This window comes from Coffea arabica, chromosome 2c, assembly GCF_036785885.1.
Source record: "Coffea arabica cultivar ET-39 chromosome 2c, Coffea Arabica ET-39 HiFi, whole genome shotgun sequence".
NCBI classification, from domain to species: domain Eukaryota; kingdom Viridiplantae; phylum Streptophyta; class Magnoliopsida; order Gentianales; family Rubiaceae; genus Coffea; species Coffea arabica.
Genome location: NC_092312.1, coordinates 12,082,355 through 12,104,081, shown reverse-complemented (window position 1 = coordinate 12,104,081; position 21,727 = coordinate 12,082,355). Strand labels below are relative to the sequence as shown.

The following is a 21,727-nucleotide window of genomic DNA, read 5'->3' as shown; positions in this document are numbered from 1 at the left end:
ATTTGTCAAAAAAAAAAAAAAAAAAAAAAGACTTCCTATTCTGCAGAAACCAAAGAATAGGACAATATTGAACAAGGAAAGTGACATTTGTACTGGCAACCCTCCACCTACGCTACCGCTAATCTATTACGATCTCAAGACTGATAATATCACAGCGGTCCCACATTTCCCCCTAGTCTTCAATCTTCATCCTTATCCACATTGATTTAATCCACCCACTATTTTTCTTCCACTTAGCAGCCCCTCCGTGTCATGCCACAAACTAAACAGGGCGGTTGTGTTCTGTACATGGGAAAAAAGTCTTGGGAGTCAGCATCTAAATTATTGAAAAAGAAGAAATAAAAAATAAGATATATATATATTTTTTCCTTTTGTTAAAACTAATTTCTGGAGACAAGGAGATATTTTGGCTCTCCCTTCTATTTATTCCGAGCAGTTGAGGCGTTTCATCAATCAAGAAAGAAAAAGCAGAAGAGGAGAAAGGAAAAGAAAAATCAGTAAGCAGCTGAGTGGCTAAAGCCTTGCATTGCGGCAAGATGGTTCTGATAGACAAGCTGTGGGATGATGTTATAGCCGGACCTCAACCTGAACGTGGCCTGGGAAAGCTAAGGAAGCTCCCCACCCAGCCCTTGAACGTCAAAACCGGTACCCCTTCCCCTTCATCATCCAATTCTAAAGCTTCAACTTCTACTTTTATAGTGTGTGTGTGTTGTATATTTGTGGATGTCAGTTTCTTTTGTTAGAATATGAATGAATAAAGGCCTACCTGCATGGGTGAGCTGGTATAGAGTACATCTTGCAAGTGTTACAGTCACTTGCAGGAATCAGCATGATGATCTGAATCTCTGCCATGAGATTCTCTGTTTTTTTTTTTTTTTAAAAAATTTTGACGATGATCACTTTGTGTACTAGTTCTATTATGTGTGACAAATACTGGGCATGTGGTGTTATTGATTTAGATGGGGGGGCAGGTGAAGCTAGCAGCAGCAAGTATCAGAGGTCCATGTCTATGCCACCCAGCCCTGCAACCCCGGCAACTCCGGGAACACCAACCACTCCGTCGCCGACGGCAGCCCGCAAAGAGAATGTGTGGAGGAGTGTTTTTCACCCGGGGAGTAACATTGCAACCAAGGGGCTTGGATCAGATCTGTTTGACAAGCCTCAGTCTAACTCTCCCACTGTCTATGACTGGTACTTGTTTCCCAAGTCGCATGTAAATTTATCCAGATCAAGATAAATATAACTCGAAATTGGGGGAAAAAAATGGGGGTAAATTAGTGACCAAGTTGCATGTCCTAAGCAGAGAGATCGGTAATTTTTTTTTTCCTTCCCATTTGATTCTTTTTTTTTATTTTGGGAAGATCTTCCCATTTGATCCTTGGATCCTGGCTTTTTGGCCCCTCATGAAAACTTGGAAGTACCTATGATAAAATCTGTAGTACAAGTTGTCAGATCTAGAGTACTCATATCGTTTTTTCAATTAATGAACTATGCCAACTGAACAGACTTAATATATGCCTCAGACGGAGCCTCGCCCACCGTCTCAACTTATGGAGTAGTGTTTTCATTTAACATTTCTTATGGAGAAATTTACCCAAAAAAATGACAAAAAACATGGAAAGGGGAAGGAAAAATGGGAAAGTGGTTTCAAAGTTGCATGTCCGAAGTAGAGATCTGCGCAGTATTTTTCATTTGACTCTTGAATCTTGGCTCTCTGTCCTAATAATCTTCTTGATGCATGATAAAAGCCTTTAGCACCAGTTGTCAGATCTAGTGTCAGCAGTAGGACTCTTTTTATTTTGGATGCCCAAATGGAACTGTAAAAAGGTAATCAATCGTATCCATTGAGCATACAAGCAGCAACTTATTGGGGTTCTAAAATTTTTGATTTCTTGATACTATGGAGAATAAATAGTACTTGCTAGTGGTAATCAAGATAACCATATGCTAGTAACTTGTACATAAACCTTTCTCTCTCTGTTTTTTTTTTTTTGTCAAATTTAATTACAGGCTCTACAGCGGGGAGACTAGGAGCAAACATCGCTGAAGCGACTGATAGCCGATGGCTCCTACTACTACTGCCTATGTAAATAGCGTTGGGAGTTAATACTCAACCTCGTAGCTCTCATATGATGTTGCAGCTCTGCAAGAAGGCACCTCAATTAATGGGGTTTTTTTTTTTTTTTTTTTGTAATTATGGATCCATGGTGTCCTTTTAACTAGTTTTCCAAAGCTGACTGCAATGTGTTTGTTTTTCATCTCATCTCATCTCATCTCATCTCAAGTGCTTTTTAATGTTTGATGAAGAATCGGTAGTGTGTGTGCTGTGTGCGCCGTGGAAGGTGGACACAAGCAACCTCCTATTACTGCTTGCTTGCTCTTATCTATGCTACTGCTATTATTAAATAAGAGAAGTTGGATTGGATTTGAATTTTGTTACTGGTATCATATTACTATGTTCTTGTGCTAATTGACTACTTCGTGCTTATCTGACTTGTCCCGTGGCACTAAGAATTGATTGAGACGCCGTACATCAATTATTGAGGTCCAGTTACAAATAAAAAAAAAAAAGTTGATGTTGATGTTGATTATTTTAGTAGTCTGATCAGTAGACAAAAATAATTGAGGGAAGGATGACGGAGTGGGTGGTTAGAAAGCAGCTTCAAAGGACTAATTATATGCTTACAACTCGCAATGGGATTGCCATGTACAAACCAGCCTGGTCTGTATCATTACAAATTGGAAAGAAAAGGTTACTCAAAGGGAAATGTATAGAAATTCTACGATTGTGATTTATTCCCCTTAAACGTGGAGTTTAACACCACCCCTAGGATGTAGATATTGATTAAGGATCAAATCAAGTGCGTGGCATTCCCAACATTGGTAAAGCAGCAGCTGCCGAAGCTGCTGCAGGGGGATCAGCTGTTGATTTGAGGCTATACAGAAAAAAGGCAATTCAACATTGGATGGGATTGATCTGGGGCTTTTGACGATTGATCTGGGGCTTCGGTTTGTTTAACTCAAATACTTGAGATTTCTCAAGTTGTTGAAAGAACATTGGATGGGATTCGGGGGATGCAGTTGTTGTTGGTCAGACTTGCATCGAATTATGTTTTGTCAATAGTAATAGTGATGATGATAGATGTAGTCACTGAAACAATGAATACAAACATTAAACACAATAAAAAAATTTTTTTTTTTTTCTTTTGCTTAGGAGCTCTTGATCTAAGGGTTAAAGTCGAGACTCTAAAGTGCTGAAAAAAAAAATTAAAAAAATTTCAATTATTGGATCAAATCCTATCCAACTTTAAAGCAACCCCTTTTCGATTAATTATAGTGTGTAATCTCTAGCAAAGAACCTAGATTGTATTATCATATGTGAAGGGAAATGAACCTTGATATGTCCATTATTTCAGACGTGGAATGGCGAGCTTCCAAAAATTTGTGGACTTCCAGTGAGCGATAAAATACCCGATGCAACGGATTGTACGTAAATGGGTGTGGGCCTGAATTTGTCCATCTATCAATCGTCGGCTACCGAAAATGTGAGGCTTCCAAATATTGATGGGCTAAGGGGTTTGGGTTTCACACGTTTGACCCTCTTACGCAATAGATCAGTTCATAAATTGATTTTGTTTCGAACCATCCATCTTTTCATCTGAGGAAGTTGCTGCATTTTCCGAAGGGAGCCATGGATGGGAAGCCTCTCTTTGTTTTTCTTACTTTAAAAAATCTTTTCTGGAACACAACGTCCAATATAATGCTACAACGCTAGATAGAGGAAAACCAAGAGTGAGAACTGTGAAGTGTAGGGCGTCAATCTTAAAAGCTCTCGCTTTCATTGCCTACTTTTTTGTAGGAAAACAAAAAAGAGGAACGGAAATTTTAAGTTCTTTAAGCCTACCCACTCAAACGGCACAATCCCTATTTCAGACCAACCAACCCATTCTTAATCACTTATCCATCATCACCGGGTTTGTTACGTATGCCATTTATGAAGCCTAATCTTTCTTGTGATGTTATAGAAATTTTGTCACCTCTTCGAGGATAAATCTTGCCTGTCACTTGTCACGACGAGACATTGCCGGCTGATGCAAAACTGGTAATTGCCAATAACAGTCTATCTATTGATATACTAAGTAGCACAAGCAGGTTTTCCATGCCAATATTAACTGCCAATAACAAGGTAACAAGAGAATATTAGAGGAAGAAAAATATGTCCTGGAAAACATAGATGAACAACATCAGCGGAACAAATCCTTCCATTCTGACTGCATCAAACATGCAACAGGTTATGGGCTTCATGAACTTGGAACGAGTACTCGTTTTCGGATATCAACGAATTAATTAAGCGAGAGTTTCATATACGTACCTAAAAAAACAACAGCTGAGACAAATATTTAAATAGGGTCAGATGGGGACTATGTCAAAAAGAATAACAAGCATCTCCAATAACTCAGACAAGTACAAAATCATAAACAAGATTATGTATAATTGTTGTTGAAACTTTATCTATGCATTCTTCGACTACTGTGAACAATCCACTCAAAAGGGCCATACATACAAGAGCTTCCCAGTTTCTGAACTAAATTAGAGTTCCCCTTAAGCACTATATCTGTATACATCTTTCCTAAACCCTTCTACTTCCGCCCATATGCCAAAACCTGCAAGCAGCAAGAACATAAGCAGAATACCACTGATCAACACACAGGGCATGAGAATTCTAGTTTAGTATTTAGTAAATTTACAGTTCATGTTCTGCATGTTAAAGTCATCTCAAACAGAAGGCTCACCAAATTGCACTGACTGGAACTGTAAATAGTTCGAATGTCACCCAGGGTCTGATGCTCATCCAACCTTTCCGTATTTTCAGACTGATCAAGAAAAGCAGATGCACTAGGGGCTTCATTGTTGTGTTTTGGGGGAAACCCCTTTTTAAGTTCCCTTTTCCACCAAATTTCAATTTCCTCAGCTTGCATAGAAGTTTGGAGAGCAACATACTGTACAGTATAGACATAAGAACTAGTTACAGACTAGGAACATAAGCTCCTCAATGTGGATTGCTATATATGAGAAATGACAACTTAGGATGTGCGAGCATCTTACTTGGCACAAGTGTCTCACTGACAAAGTAGGCTTACAACTAAGATAAGGCCTCTGCAAATTGGGTATTTCTTCTTTATCCATGGCAACAAGCTCAAGACTGACATCCAACTGAAACGATCAAAAGAGAAACCATCCTCATGCGAGAACATTGTGATGTGACGAGCTAAAAAAGCAAGTTATGCTATTTTTGTTGCAGAAGATATCACTAATCTAGTTCAACATCCAGACAAGCAGGATGTCCATGGCATGTACCAATAAAAAGAGAAGTAAACAAATTTCCTTCACTAATTGGAACAAAATCAACGTACACCTGAGGAAAGCACATAATGTATAGTCTACCTCCTCATTCTTTACATCTGAACAACGTAAAGAGTCCATCAGCTTTGAAAGTCGGCTGTTTCTAGCAAACTTGCCATTGCCACCACTAAAACCACCATGTCGGGTATGACTGCGCATGCCACCTTTTCCCCATGCAAGAATTTCTGTGCCGCCAATCAGTCCAGCAGAAGCACCAAGCAGCTCTCTGTTTACTTCTGAATCATTCTCATCGTACCCTGCATCAGAATTGGCTGCCGCAGAAGACTGTGAAAAACGAGCACCTCCCCATCTTTTTTGCCTTTTTGGTTTCACTTCTGGACTGCGCTCATCAGCAGAAGATGAATCTTTTCCACCATAAATTCCATTAGCATCATCATCTTCGTCAGATCCCTGATGTTCAGAAGTTCGAAGATTTCTCCTTCCCCTCACATTTCGGTAACTGCCATGAGATCTCCTTGCTGCAGCCCTAGCTGATCTTTTTCTTCCCAGTGCTTCTGTCTGTCGGCGAAAAGTCTGGGCAATTGAAGCTTGTATCTGACCAAATAACCAAAAAGATGAGTAAATGACCAATTCTAGGAAACCAATGGTCCAAAGCAGATGTGCAATTGGGCTGTAAACAAATCAAAGACAAAGCCATACATTGGAATGGTCATTTTATATTTGTTAGAAAGCTAATGTCTTGTTTACATGGGCATATACAAAAGTGTGCTAAAGAATAAACGAAAATGACGCATAGGAAATGAGATCCAGACAAAAGGCAGAAACTGGGATTCCCACATTTGTCATTCACAATTAAGGCAAAGCTATTCCTGCAGTGAAGGTCAACTGTTGGCTGTGCTAGTTACTGCATAGGAATTCAATTCTCCTCAAACTATTTATAGCATACCGAGGTAATAAGGAAGCGAAAGTGAAGGAAATCTAGACTGAACTCAAGTTCTGAGGTGAAACAGAGCTAACTCACTTGCTTATTACGAGCTTTCTCCTCTTCATGGAAAGCCAATTCCTGCTACAATACCAGATAAAGAGAGTGCTCATGTTCAGCAAAAAATTAGACTAATTGGTCCCTTAAACGAAATGGAATAATATATTAAACTATACCTCCTCCTCATATTTATCTATATCTGGATATAAAGCAGCAATGAGAGCATCATATTTTGGATCATCCCTCAAAGAACGTCGACTAGCGCAATGCGTGCGACAAGCTGGGCACTCGTTGTTCCTGCATTAAAGGTCAAATCATAAGTATGGATACAGGAGGGCAACCACAGTTTAAACATGAGCATGATACAGTACCCAAGTCGCATTGACTTGTCAATGCATTCTCTGCAAAAGCGATGAAGGCATTCCATAACTGTTCTTGTCTTCCGAATGATGCCTATCCATGATATATGGGAAAGAACATTATTAAGAAACATTTAGTTGAAAGTAAAGTTGGAAGACTAATAGATCAGAAAGTACAGAGATCTCAATTTCTTGTTTGCCTTCACAACCAAATGGTGGAAAGCCATGTGAGCCATCTCACAGTTATAGCACAACCAAGTCCCAAACCAGTAAAAAAGTGCCTCCATTTTCTTGTTCTTTTTCTACTTCCTAACTAATGCTTGCTTTAACTACAGTGCTTAAGGAACAAAAGGATAACTGATCAAGGAAATATTTCCTTTTACAGGGTGTTTGCAATATAATGTTTTTGGATATCTTTCCAACCCAAATGTGACACAACTTGTAGCACTAATACAAAAGCAATATTTATTTCTAATCATTTTTCAACATCCAAACTACTGTAGAATATTTAAATCAAGGAATGTGAACGAGTATCACAATAAACAAAAATAAATGGAAAAATATAGCATATAATACATTGTCATAGTAGCAGAGGATATATCTAGCAAAAGGTACCTGCTGAATACTCATAGAAACAATCAGAAGACATTGAAGATTTCTGTTTATAATAGTCATAATACCAATACACAAAAAAGCTCTTAATTTGGTAATTGTTACATATTGTATTCATTCAACTAAATGGCTAGCTAAGAATAATTATTTAGACATCTATATATTTGATACCTGACCCTATAATGAACTAACAATGCCGCATTTTGAAATTTCACTAGCCCAAGAAAAGGTTTTCATTTCAAGAAGCTGCGGCATACTGGCAAAAGTTACTGACTTGACACAAGAATAAGTTCCTGATGACAAATTCATTCTGCATCATTGTTCAGACAAAATATCCACTATATAAACTTTTGACCTTCAAGGACAAGCAGCTTCAAGGATTTAAAACTCAGGGAATCAAATCTCACATGAGAGTAAAGCCAGAAAAATCACAGACAAGTTCCTCTCCTCCCCAGCAAAAATATTTCCAAACTTTTCTTGCAAAACTGAATAGAGAACAATTCTATTGATATTTTATCCGTCTCATATTCATGATCAGGTATTGAATCACATACTTTAACTTGCAGTTAAGAGAAAATTAATCTAAACTTTTTAAAGCATGTCACATACCCAAGCATATCGGACACTGGACTTCCTTCCGTATCTCTGACAATTTCATGATGATAAATCTGCAGAAGTGGTAAAGCATAAGTGCAGAGAGGTAATTTTCAGAATTCCTTAAAAGCAAATCAGTGGAAGTTTGTAAACAACTATGCAGCCAGCACCTTTCCAAGCACATAACCCTGAAATTACATGACAACAGATAAAGTAAGAGATAGGGCTGTTGGATGGGAGTAATCAAACTTATGGGAACTTAATCTTCATTCTGTCAACCTCATAATTCACAGAGAAAATTTCATAATTGGCGAAAATGAGGTAGCTTGGTGTAAAACCATGCTGTTACTGTCCATCGAGGTTCTCAATTCGTCCAGTAGCTCACAAAATTAGACAGGAAACTTTCCTAATGCACTAAAAGACAAACAACAGCTGGCCAAGATATTATGGTACGTGTCTTTCAAATGCCTTTTCATTCTAACTAAGATCCTACAGCAAAAGAGGACCAAAAGTAATCGATGACTGAACATGATGATAATGATGCATGGCTTCTTGAACAAAGGCCAGGTACAGCGTCTACTGTACTGGAAACTTCAATTGTGTAACACCCTCATTTCAGTGGCCTAATGCAAATTTGAAGACTGAAGGCCCCTCATCTTCCAAATCACCCTTTCAGTATTTCAACTCTTCTCTCACTCGCTTCCCAAAGTACCCTTTCATCCTCACATCTCTCAGAGAACTGCATGCGCTAAATCCTCTCACATGGATATAGAGCCTTCAGGAAATCACCTAGCACATCATGGTAAAAATATCACACGTGGCTTACTAGACTGTCCAATTATCCAGCTACATATCCTGCGTAGTAACACCAAAAAGCAGGGAAGAAAGGGGAAGGCGGGGAGGGAGAAGAAACAACTTCCAACAGCCGAACTAACTCCCCCACAGATCAAATCAAGTTTAAGCATAATTTTTAATAAGTAACTCCCAATCAGCAAATTCATGCACAGAACTTTAAAGGAAAAATAGGAAACCTATTCCATCTCAGCAAGCTCAATTAGCAATCGCGACCACCAAGTTTTCAACGTTAACTAGCTTCAACGAAATTTGAAATATACCCATTTGAACTTCCACAAATGCTGAATAGAACGTGAACTACAGAGCTGGAAGACCGGGAAAAGTTAACAGAAATGATAGCTACAACCACTAAAACCAGAGAAATCGTGCGGATCTCAAACTAAACGCCTCCAGCTACACATTCAAGCCTTGATCAGCTCTAAACATAAAAAATCACAGTCATAAGACAATCAATCACAATGCCGAACACATAACCAGACATGCACATGCACACATACAAGTATCTACAAAAGCAGAGAGGAACAGTGAAAAAAGTTTACTCGTCCTTTTCCCCGTCACTCGACGATGCACTTCCATCGGAATCTGCTAGTGAAGGAAAAAGAAATCGAGTCAAAAAAAAGTTGAGATGAGAGAGTAGCAAAAGCAACCGACCAAAATTTCTCCGCTAGAAAATAACGTCTCGAATTAGGTAAACGTATGCGAATCTGTAGGCCGTAGACGTGTAGGTAACGTACCGTCAGCGTCATCGGCTTGTTCGCCGTTGTCGTTCTGGTTACGTTGGAGCGAATCATCGTCTCTATCCTCAGGCGGCTGCTGCTGCAGTGCAGGAGGTGGAGACGCAGGAGGAGGCAGAGTCGGAGGTGGAGGCGGAGGAGGAGTCTCCTGTGAACGCTTTTGTGCTGGCATTGTCTAGTCAAAGGCGTGGATGGAGGTGTTCGCCGCCGCGGGAAGTGGCGGACCTGGCGGGGAAGGAAGGAGAGAGAAAGGCAAGAAAGACTAGAGAGAGAAGCGATTCGGTGTGGCTTTCGTTTACTCTGTTGTGTTTATACATACACTACTACTACTACTACTATTTACGCTGCGCGAGTTGTATAAATTAATTGATAATGAATTGTTTACCTGAAACTGAAAAAAAAAAAAAAAAGAAGAGAAATTTTGGAGACAACTTTTCTTTTCTTAGCATTCAAAAAGGTACTACTGTGCATGCACAAGGAACAAGTCTTTGAATTCATGGCAAATTGCTAATATGACCCTTTAACTTGTTGAGAATTTTATATATCAAACAATAATATTGATCCACTGCGCCTCGTGCTTTGAATTTGCTTTATAGCATGTAACAATCAATTGCTTGAATGGATCCAAGTATCCAACCACCTCGATTATAGATATGCATTTAGTCATGGAAAATGAAGAATTGGTTAAATGAGGAAACATTATTAGTTTTAATTTTTAAGGAGGAATTTTTTTTTGTGGGTTTTGTATTATCCAAGAATGGAATTTTGTGGCAAATTCCAGTGGCAAATTGGTGAGAATAAAGTAGTTAGCTAGTTATCGTGTGTGGTTATCGTGTGTGAATAAAGTATTCGCAAGAGTCCGAATCCTGTGATTATCGTGTTCGGGGGATGGGGCCTCTCCTCTCGAGTCGAAGTGGGATTAGTCGGTCCCGTAAGGATTGACCCGGACACCCACTCCGTCAGCAAAATAAAAAAAAAAAAGTAGTTAGCTAGTTCAGAAAGGCAAATGTTATATTTGCACTTCCATTTTTGTTAATCACACTTTCATTGTCACTTTAATCATATGATTTTCATTTATTATACTATATGATAAAATAAATTGTAGTAGCGCGAAAAATAAGAAATGGAGCGCAACTAATGTCTCCCTTTAAAAAAATTCTTGATTGATTGATGCTCGTTGGTGATTCTTCAACCACTCTATACTACACTTTTCCATTTAACTTGCTGGTTTTTGTAGGAGGGTTACTCTAACTCATGCTCTTAATTAGGGGCTGCATATCCACGGGATGATATCTGCTCGAGGACAGACTTGACGTCCACTTTCGTACTAGCAAATTCCATTGCACATTAATTATATAGTTCTATACAAAAATGTGCTTCCAAGAGTTACTGATTAAAAAATTGCAAAAAAGAGCAAAAATAATTCATCATTCAAATCATAATAAAAAGCATTCAGCAATCAATAGATACATGTCTTAGAGATGCCATTAGGGTCAACTCAGTGATTAGAAGAGAGCTCATGAAGTCTTTTTTGTTATCAAGTTCGAAGTTCGAATGTTGTAATTGGATTTGAATCTTATCTCTGACAGTTAGGAATGGAAAGGATGTGGGAAGGGGTGAGAATAGAAAAAAACCTAAAAAACATTGCACTTTGTTTGCCGACCGACCGACCCTTTTTCTTTCTTTTTTTTTTTTCCTTCCAACTATTCTGCTTTATTGCTAGATATTGTTAAGGAATACAAATAAATCTCGTGGTCGGTATGTCAAACAGGTTAAATGAAACCACAGAAACGAAATCAAGGAAATAGATAGTAGAAGTAAAAGGACATTGAACATCAAAGTAGAAAATGTGTGATTACAAACAGAGGTGTCAAAATAGATGATTCGAACGGATTTGGGTAATGCCCATTTATACCTATTTAATAAATGGGTATGGGTATACCTAATTACCCGTTTATGAGTCATTTAAAATTTTATTTATTTTTTTGCATGTTATTTGACGAGAAATATTGGTATTTTATTATTATTAGATTAGTCAGATATTCAAATTTATTTGTTTAATGCTTATTAAAAGTTGAGTTTACATGCATAATTATTTTTAAATGGATATAAATGGGTTAATTGAGTCAACCAACTACTCACCAATTAAATTGGTTTTTTTGGGTACCTAATTAGACTCATTTAAAATTAATGAGAGGGTTTGAACGGATCAACATAATTGGATTGTGATTGACACCTCTAATTACAAATACTTAAAATCGATTGTTCAATTATGAAAAAACTGGTCAATTGCCGAATATCTATTCTGTTTGGGTACTTGGCAAATTACTTCCAATTAAGTTTGACTCGAATTTTCTTTTCATTGCGTGAAAGTCATCTTTACCTTTCGAATTTCGCATATGAGGATGGTAAAATTAATTGTGGTTAGAGATGTATCAGAAGGGGAGATAAAAGTTAAAAAAAAAAAAAAACCAATGGAGAGATAAGAGAGGTAATTCGAGTAGCTTCATAGTAAATGAAAGATTTTAGTGTTAAATTAGGAGAAAAGCTACTGCTGTGCTAATATCCTTAACTCTGATATTGTATGGTAACATTGCATTTCGACCTTTTACGAATATAAGATTCAACATATACATTAACACAATAATCACGGTGCTTTAGCCAGTGGCCACCGGGAGGGATTCACAGCCTTTCTTAGGTGCTAGATCACTGTACTAATGCGCTAGTTGGATTGGAGGTGATTTCTTCCCCTCTTGGTTCTCTTGAGATCTCATCGGATCCTTCTCCTTTCCTCGGAGTGTAAGTCTAGGTTAGCTACGTACAATTGTGATAAAGAATATATACATACATATATATTAGGGTAAATTTTTATGCATTTATTGTATATATATTAGCAGATTTAGATGAATTAAGATGTCACGTCAAATTCAAATTAAGATGCATTTATTGTATATATACTAGCACATATATAATTAGCTATTCAAATTCAAATTAAGATGTCGCGTCATATATTTTGACCTATTAGTATATACATTAATAGTGTAAAAAAATTTATTTTATATAATACCAGAACAAATATAATGCTTAAATAACAATGTACGCACACATCAAAATGAAAATATGTAATAAATTTAGGCTAACATTAGAGTTTTTTTTCCCATAAATACATTTAATTTAAAATCGAATGAAAATAAGGCATAAAGCATAAAAAGCATTGATGATTGAATAGATAAAGAAGAAGAAGTATTTATCCTTCTGTCTGGGTCTGGTACTGTATGAACTTGACATCCGACCCACAGAGAAATTTTTTGCTTGAATCTCGAAAGGTCTATAAATATGGACCAAGTTGTGAGCTTTTTCGGGAGCTCGATTCAGCTGGATTGATTGAAGGTTAAGAAAGCCCAAAAACAAGTCTTCCGGTTTGGTTCTCTTTCTATTTCCGGTAGCCGTTAATTAACTGTCTATCCCGCCTCGTAGGTAGCAAACCTTAATCCAAGAACTATTACCCCACAAGTCCACATTCCTTGCAGTTGATGCTGATTCAGAAATCAGGAGTCAAGACAAGCCCCAGATAAGATACTAGACAAGTATGCTTCAAAGAACCAATCAACAAGGATGAACCATTATTATCTTTTACTACTTTTTGGAAGTTGATTTACAAATCGCTTGTTCTTTTCTCTCAGTTTATGCTCGGTGGAAAAATTGTATGCTCCACAGCTTCATCATCATCATCGTCAGATTCTTTGGAACTGAGCTGTCACGTAAGCTCTGCAACATGGGCTTCCCTGAAATTGTCGATTTTGCCCGCAATTTCTCCGTCATGGTCAGAATTCAAGGCCCCGTGAGTCCCTCTTTGCAGAAACTCATACGTCCAACTACTTTACATTCCATATTTTTCTTTGCGTTGAGAATAATTTCGTATTTATGTGTTGGCTACTATTTTTTTGGTGTTATGGTTATTTAAAGAATCACACCACAATACTGGTAGTTGGCTATTCGATTTTGTTGAAGCTATGCTAATTTTATAGTGTTAGATTAACTGGGTTTAAGTTTTCATTCTGAGACACTTGATTTCAGGACCCAAAGGGCCTAAAAATGCGGAAACATGCTTTCCACCACTATAAGTAAGTGTTACATGGGGTACTTTGATTATACAATGTTGTTATGTATGTACTGTGCAGAAACTATATTTGATATCATAAAAGACTGATCTTTTCTATGTTTTTGGCCCATTTTTGCATAATTTTTTTGCTGTAGTTCTGGCAACACAACATTGTCGGCGTCAGGGATGCTTTTACCTGGATTTTCTTATTATCCCTCAAGAACCAAGGAAATCGGTAATGAGAACTGGGATGCAGAGTCTGTGCGGAATTCTGTGTTGGTTTTGACTGTTGCATCAGTCATTGAGCCTTTTGTCAGTAAGCAACACAAGACAGACATCTATAAGGTTGGTGGAGCTTCTTAAACACGTTAATGCATTCAATCAAAGAATTGCAGCCGACATATGTATAAATATATATATATATATATATATATATATTTGTTTTTGTACTGAAGTTGCTTCCAATGTCAAGCAGGATAAACCCCAGTTGCTATTTGGTGTTCAAATTGAAATATTGGTTGAGGTACAAGTCTATCAAAGGATTTTAATCTGTTGAGCTTTTTGCTGTCACGAGATTTCTTTGCTTATGTTCATAGGTAATGTGCTGATGTACAGGGGAAAAGGGAAATAGATGTTGAAATCACAAAGGGGAAGACTTCTCAATGGATTCCAGCGGAACTTCTAACGATGGTAGGCTTTTTGTAAAGCGTTTGTGGAGTACAAGCTATAGAACTTTTGAACAAATTGTTTTGCCATTCTTCTACATGTCATCTTGTCTTTTATGTATCAAGATCACTGTAGCATTGCAAGTTGCTTTTCAGACTCTTTGCAATGCCTAGTCAATGGCATTTGGCCGAAGATGATAATCTCTCAATAGGATACTGTGTTTTAGCTTCTTGTGGGTCTTTAGATGAACTAATATGCTTGGTTATTATCAAACTTTATTCTCTTCCAATGATGCATTGTATTCTTGATTTGGGATTATCTGGAAAGGCAAACTTTATTCTCTTCCAATGATGCATTGTATTCTTGATTTGGGTTTATCTAGAAAGGCTCTTGACACTCCTCATGTGATGTTAAGGTTGACATTCCTGTATCATACAGTGCTGTACAATCTCTCATTGAAACTGCTTCTGGTTCTTTGGAGCATGGTTGGGAAATTGGTTGGTCATTGGCTTCCTATGCCAGCGTTCCCCAATCTGTTATGGGTGATGCTCAGTCAGAGGTAAATTGCTCTTCATGGTTGACATATTTGGTTCCCTCCTCCTTTTATACAGAACATCAAATTATCAGTTAATGTTGAATTCAGAATATAATCTGAGGTAAACTTTATGCAGATTTATACATAGGAGTTTATTTCTAGTCATGGCAAATGGTTAACACACTAACACACATACTGTTTCCTTTTGTAGTGGTTGATGATGAATCTGAAGTACCACATTCCTTGTAGTAAATCTCTATGCTGTTATACTCTCTTATCTGATGTTGCATCACATTTTGTCTAATCAAACTAAGATAATTTCCTATTGTGGAAGATTATATGCCAAAATTAGCAGCTTCAACTTCCTAAACAAAATCTTTAAGTGTCACAGCAACAAATCCTATTCCTTGGAAACAGCTGTTTCCCCTTGCATATCTTGACCAAGGAGTTCATTGCATGAATCAGACTTCTAGCCTAAAAGCAAACTTTTAGCAACATGTCGATTCCTTTCAACAGGGGTTTCCACTTAAGCCTTTTTCACGTGAATATGTCATTGATTTGAATCAAATGCCTCATGGCAACTTGTGGGATCTCTTTAGAACTTCCACTGAATTTAACCTTTCCTTCTGCTACTCAGTGAAAGTGCAAGCAAATCACTGGTTTTAGCTGATTTTTACTTATCTTGGAGCAGAGTTACTCAATCCTTCTAAATTATCTATATGGAATTCTATTATGTATGAACTATGATAGAGCAAAATTTTGGCAAATCAGTTGCTTCTTCAATGATTTGTACGTCTCCTTGAAGGAATGAATGAGTGATGATAGCATGTGATTGTTACCTTTCTGTAATCATGTTTTTGAATAAGCCTCCCAAACTGTCAATGGAAGCCTAAATTTAATTTTCTAAAAAATTTATTCATCTACTTCATTGTAGTTTTGAGAGGTGCTAATATGGATCAATTTCCATTAACTAGCATCATGATATATTTTTTGACCTTTCAAGCGTCCAAGGCTCCTGTTCAGAGTTCTCTGAACTTATTCAGCATTTGGACCTTGTCTTGATTCAGAAGTATATTAGTTGATAGAAGATAGAAAGTCCATTTGAGACACAGACTATTGATTACAGAAAAAGAAAGCAAAATACAAGGACTGTTGGATATGCAGGTCACTGGCTTGTTATATGCACCTTCTTGGAAAGTTGTCTATACTATTTAATTGCTTATTTTCTGCTTCCCAAGTAAAGTGTGACCAGGTGCATTGGTGCTGGACTACTAGTGTCTTAAATGTAGCTAGTTCAGTAATATTGTACCCTGTGAGACCCATTGATTCATCTGGCAACTTAAGACTGAATCTTGTGTTAAATTTTCTCCTACTTTGTGAAAATTTTCACTTCCAATTGAAACAAGGTATTTTGTAGAGTACATAATTCCAGAGTAACTGTTCTATATCAGATAAAATATGCCCATGATACATGTCAGTAGACAATAGTCCAAGTTGATGTTATATGTAATATGATAGCCTAGTAATCATTTGCAATTTAGTAAATGCTTAGTAAAAATTTGAACTGTTATTTACCCAAAAAAAAAAAATTGAACTGTTTAAATTTAATCTTATATTGATGATAAATGATTTGCTGCAACTAGTGTGGTTTGAATTGCTCAAACATTTTACATACGTACTTCAATTTGTAATGGTCCATAAAAGGTGTTCTTCTGAGACATCACAGAGTTTGACATGAGAGGTTATGTACTGTGTAACAGGAACTCTCAATTGATGATTTCAGGTTGAGCAATCTCCTTTCCAGATGCAAGGGCAAATGAGGGGGTCAGAATCAAGCAATCCAAGTATTTTGGCTGCAATGACTACAAGGATGGCACTTCTTCATGTTTCCAAAAAGTTTTGTAAGGTCATAATGGATTTTCCTCTTTTTCTGTGTATTTCTCATGTAATAGAAAGATTGAATTTTCCTGTTTTTTGCTTTTGTTATCAGATTCTCAATTATCACGGCAAGATTTAGTTTATTTCCAAGGTAGTAGAGACCACTGTTACGATGAGCTGAATGGAAAAATGTACTTAAGATGGGTACATTCATTAAGATGGATACATTCATTAACTATAACTAAACTATGGAAAACACGATTGACAAGTACAAGAATAAATTTTAATCCCCTTTAATTGCATATGCCATTAAAAAAGGTTGTGAGGTTTAATAGCAGTAAGTATAATTGTTTTTAACTGCTTTTAGGTTCTGCCAGAGTTGAACACATCTCCTCGAAGTCAGAAAGGAGATATTCTTCTGGCAATGGGTTCTCCTTTTGGCATCCTGTCTCCTGTGCATTTCTTCAACAGGTATGGTTATCTTGATTTCTGGATATCTCACACTTTTTATTGTCTAGCAAGTTGTTTTTTGTCTGCAATGTGATTTAAGTATCATGTGATCACTGCATTTTATTTCTTGTACCAGAAAAAAAAAAGGTTTCTTAAGTTCTTCCCTTGGTGCTTAATCCACTGTTATGGCTCTGATTTCACAAATAATGTGATATATACTGTAATTTCTGTACTTTGTGTTTGTTGCAATTATCTTTGTCAATGTTCATGTTGAATCTTTTGACGATTGAACCAGTATATCAGTGGGATCTATTGCAAACAGCCATCCGCCTTCTTCCTCTGACAGATCACTGTTAATGGCTGATATTCGCTGTCTTCCTGGTGCGAGAAAATATCAAAAGCTTGTCTGGTTCTTCTGATTAGTATATTCTGTTGTGATCTTCAATTGTATGTATTTAGGCATGGAGGGCAGCGCGGTTTTCGGAGAACATGGCCAAGTTATTGGTATTTTGACTAGACCCTTACGGCAAAGGACTAGTGGTGCAGAAATTCAGGTAACTTGGACTGCTTCCTCATGTTTATCCTTTTTCATAGTATTATCATATGCGAATTGATGTTGGGTGAAACAGTTCTTGATTTATTAGCTGATATTGTTGAACTTGGTCACGGTCATGGTTTCTACATGTCTAGCCCTTGTGAACTTTGTACTCATGCAAGTACGTGATTTTGTACTCTTTCTTGTGCTAGAGATTTCCCACTTAGATGGGTGGTGTATTTTACATATTTAAATGACTGTCATGGTATTAGAAAATACAGCATTTTTATTTTGTTCCTCAACAATCAACATATTGGATTTTAATTGAGGGCGCCTTTCATCTATAATTATTTTTTCCTGTACATCATCGTGTTAAGATTCTCAAGTAATTTAAATTAGTCTTTGTTTGCTCATTACTCGAGTGGATATTGAAACCACTTGGGGTGTAGGTGTTTTGTTAAACTTGGAAACGAATTAAGATTCAACTGTTTTTTAGTGAGCTTGCATGTTTTAGAGTTCTTAATGTCAATTGTTATACAAAGTCAATAACTTTGGATGACAGCTGGTGATTCCTTGGGAAGCCATTGCATCTGCTTGCAGTGACTTGCTGCAGGAGGAGCCTCAACTTACGTGGAAAGAGATCTCTTATAACCATGGAAACTTGAATGATGTAGGAAAGATGTCAACTGAAGGCTTTGCCATAGATAGATCACTGAAGCACAGTCATGAGTCTCTCCTTTCTGGTTCCCTTTCGCCATCTCCTGTTGAGAGGGCAATTTCTTCTGTTTGCCTTATAACCATTGATGATGGAGCTTGGGCTTCTGGTGTTTTGCTCAACAAACAAGGTCTGGTTCTCACAAATGCTCATCTGTTGGAACCATGGAGGTTTGGGAAAGCAGCTTCAAGTCGTGAGATTGATACAGAAAAATCTAAGTTAGTGTCCTTCCCCTGTGAGGAATCTTTGTTTGGAGATGTGAAATTCAATAACCATTGGCGGAATAAGGATTTTCTATCTGGAGGGATGAAAAATGAAGATTCTTCTCGGGGTGATGAACAGGGCAGATCTATATTCAAAGTCACGAAAAGCATAAGCAGAAAAAGCATACGTATTCGCTTGGATCACAGGGATCCTTGGTTATGGGTTGATGCTAGGGTAGTTTACGTTTCTAAAGGACCCCTCGATGTTGCACTGCTTCAGCTTGAGTTTGTTCCCAATCAACTTCACCCGATTACTGTGGAATTTAAATGCCCCTTACCTGGATCAAAAGCATATGTTATTGGCCATGGACTATTTGGACCTCGATGTGGTAAGTTTCTATTTAGTTTCATGGTTTTTACATTCTCCTTTCCTTTTTTGTTCATCAGACATAATTATTCTTGTTCTAAACAACCTTTATAACGGACCATCAAATGCTTGTTGGGTGGTTTATGCTTGAGGTTGAAACTATTGGTCAGTGCCGTGCCATTTCCTTTTTATCTTCTCTTTGTAGAGATGTCTCATGAAATATATAGGTTTTCTCGGATTTTATAGAAGGAACCCTCTTGACAATTTAAGATTTAAAATTGCAGTTGAAGTCATACATTTTCTAGTTCATGGATGCCTACATTTAAGGAACTATTCCTCTAGTATGCATGACAGAGTTGGGGCTCTGAAATTTTTTCTGGATAGTGTTTGTTGAGAGCTTAAGGCCCCTCAGAAAGGCTTTAGTTTAAGGATGGAATTTTCTTTTAGTCTTGACAATTATTTTAATTTTATGTTTTTTCTATTAGTATATCCTGGTTATGTATGGCAAATAATCAGTACATTGGCAACATAATTGTGGGAGACTGGTAGACTTCTTTACAGGGCGACCATTGGTTTCTGTGTGTACTTTGACATGCTTTTGTTCGACAATGTGGTTGTCTGGTCTCATATTGAGTGAACATTGCTAAAAGTTGACTGCATGGTTAGATCCAAAACCAGGCAACAATTATTTTGCTATTTTTGTCTGAATTTTCTTCTATTTTTGTCTGAATTTTCTTCAGAATTCCTTCCATCTGCTTGCCTTGGTGTCATATCAAAAGTTGTTGAGGCAAAGAATGAGTTGCATCATCAATTCAGTCTAGATACAAATATGGATGGTCAATTTCCAGCAATGCTCGAGACCACAGCAGCTGTACACCCTGGGGGCAGTGGGGGTGCTATTGTGGATTCTGATGGTCATATGATTGGCCTTGTTACCAGGTGATTAACTTCTGATAATAAGCAATGATTTAGTCATGAGCACGATATGGTTCTGCTGCTTGGTCATTTCCAAAATTTCGAAAATGCTTTCACTTGCAACTGTAAGACTTGTAGCTTCAACTTTGATGGCAACAACAACATGAATTTATAATTTCCAAGGCTAGTTTTCTGGTTATTCCCCTCCTGATGCCATTGCCACTTCTTTGCGGGGACCTAGCTGCGCTGGCCTTCCTCTAGTGAAAGCATGGTTGATGCCTGAGCTATCATATAGGGTGTAAGTTGAAGCTTTGAGATTGTTAGGTTTGTATGTAGCAATACCAATTGCAATTTGGGTTCACTGGCAGCAGCAGATATTTACTACCAACAAGATTGGATATTGGAGTTCTGCTAATGATCTGGTTGACATGATCAAAATTTGAAACTTCAATGTGCAATACCTATTTGCATGAGAGTGGCTCTTGAATGTAACTGGCTCCTTCTAGTAAATAACTTTTATGAGCCGTTATATACTTCTGTGTTTCAGACCAACAAATAGTTCACCATGATATCGCAAAAGGTGATATATCTTCGCTCATCTGACTCTCACTGTTTTGTCAAATGTACCATTCTTGGTGTACTCTGCCAGACTGCTCTAGTTACTTCTTACTGGAAGGGTTAATATTGTAAGCTGATTTCCGAGTCCTTGAATAGTAAAACTTGTCTTTGTGTGGCACTTAGTTAACCGAATGGAGTGTGCATTGAACTGCTAGTGTGTTATGCCAGCATGAGTTGGTGTGGAAACCCTACCTGGGAACACAATTATCATTTTCTGTTCTAATTTGTAAATTCAACAGTGCAGATGGAATTTCATGTCTAATTTGATTCATTTTTTGCTCAGTAATGCCAGACATGGTGGAGGAGCTGTAATTCCACATTTGAACTTCAGCATTCCTTGTGCGCCTCTAGAGCCTGTCTTCAAGTTTTCCCAAGGTAATTAGCATTTGAGATGCTAGATTCTCATTGATTGCAGTCTTTCTGGTCGATAAATTTTTAGGAGGACAGAGATTTCTTTGTACCGTACAAAAGGGAAACTTACCAAGTATGTGGAGAAGCATATCACTTATGTGCTGCTTATTTTGGAGAAGTTTGATGATTTTGCTTGTCTGTACCTCTTTAACAGACATGCAGGACTTGTCACTTCTTGACGATCTTGATAGACCAAATGAGCATCTTTCCGCCATATGGGCATTGATGCCACCGTTATCACCTAAACCAGATCCGTCTTTGCCTAGTCTTCCAAAACTTCAAATAGGAGACAATGAGAAGGATATGAAGGGTTCTCGATTTGCTAAATTCATTGCTGATAGACACAACTTGTTGAAAGATCAAAGTGGGAAGGTTGAACACCTCTCAAACAAATTTATACCTAGTAAGTTGTGACAGCGCAGTCATAAATTGTTGGACCACCGATATGTGAATGACACTTCAAAGCGCCAGAAGAAAGAGTGTGGCCAAACTAGTTTGTTGTAATCTATTAAGGACCACGGAGAACAGCATCTGCAACAGCTGAAATTCTTTGCTGTAATTAGTCTTGAGTCTGCCTGTGCACTTCTTTGGTGATAAGAAGAGATGCTCCAGAAAAAATAAGCTCATTTTGGAGCAGGAAATTTTGTTTTCTGTCATGATTGTACAATAAATTCGTCATTCAATACAAAACTGGTCTTTCATTTGAGTGATTTGACTGGACTACATGGAAAGCAACAGGGGATAGAGAGGCAATGTACCTAAGCGTTAATAGTTCAATTGAGAATTACTATGCTATTGCTTTCGAATTAACCACCCCATGAAGGGGAAACAA

General features: G+C 37.5%; 3 protein-coding genes across 9 annotated transcripts; 2 read left to right on the top strand and 1 right to left on the bottom strand.

The window, feature by feature from the left end:
* Positions 1–392: 392 nt before the first annotated feature.
* On the top strand, positions 393–2,434 carry LOC140035041 (auxin-repressed 12.5 kDa protein-like). Its single transcript, XM_072074393.1, has 3 exons — positions 393–645; positions 960–1,191; positions 2,011–2,434. Exons 1-3 carry the CDS (start codon positions 537–539, stop codon positions 2,045–2,047), a joined length of 378 nt encoding a protein of 125 aa, XP_071930494.1. The 5' UTR covers positions 393–536; the 3' UTR covers positions 2,048–2,434.
* Positions 2,435–4,422: 1,988 nt separating this feature from the next.
* LOC140035040 (putative E3 ubiquitin-protein ligase RING1a) lies at positions 4,423–9,816 on the bottom strand. 5 transcript variants are annotated; one of them, XM_072074390.1, is made up of 11 exons: positions 9,501–9,816; positions 9,306–9,348; positions 8,082–8,099; positions 7,927–7,985; positions 6,718–6,799; positions 6,523–6,643; positions 6,386–6,430; positions 5,446–5,958; positions 5,107–5,214; positions 4,794–5,000; positions 4,423–4,664 (listed from the first exon to the last, which is right to left on the bottom strand). In XM_072074390.1, the coding sequence occupies exons 1-11, from the start codon at positions 9,670–9,672 to the stop codon at positions 4,641–4,643; spliced, it is 1,392 nt and encodes a 463-aa protein (XP_071930491.1). In that variant the 5' UTR covers positions 9,673–9,816; the 3' UTR covers positions 4,423–4,640. The 5 variants fall into 5 exon arrangements, with proteins under 5 accessions (XP_071930491.1, XP_071930489.1, XP_071930490.1 ...); XM_072074388.1 differs by having other exon boundaries at positions 7,927–8,099; XM_072074389.1 differs by having other exon boundaries at positions 6,386–6,427; positions 7,927–8,099.
* A 2,899-nt stretch (positions 9,817–12,715) lies between these two features.
* LOC140004082 (glyoxysomal processing protease, glyoxysomal-like) lies at positions 12,716–21,605 on the top strand. 3 transcript variants are annotated; one of them, XM_072074386.1, is made up of 16 exons: positions 12,716–12,919; positions 13,031–13,087; positions 13,184–13,341; positions 13,578–13,624; positions 13,758–13,947; positions 14,078–14,125; positions 14,218–14,292; positions 14,684–14,827; positions 16,587–16,709; positions 17,049–17,152; positions 17,427–17,512; positions 17,591–17,685; positions 18,229–18,973; positions 19,692–19,890; positions 20,768–20,859; positions 21,050–21,605. In XM_072074386.1, exons 3-16 carry the CDS (start codon positions 13,207–13,209, stop codon positions 21,307–21,309), a joined length of 2,343 nt encoding a protein of 780 aa, XP_071930487.1. In that variant the 5' UTR covers positions 12,716–12,919; positions 13,031–13,087; positions 13,184–13,206; the 3' UTR covers positions 21,310–21,605. The 3 variants fall into 3 exon arrangements, with proteins under 3 accessions (XP_071930487.1, XP_071930488.1, XP_071930486.1); XM_072074387.1 differs by having other exon boundaries at positions 12,716–12,942; XM_072074385.1 differs by having other exon boundaries at positions 12,716–13,087.
* The last annotated feature ends 122 nt before the right edge of the window (positions 21,606–21,727 follow it).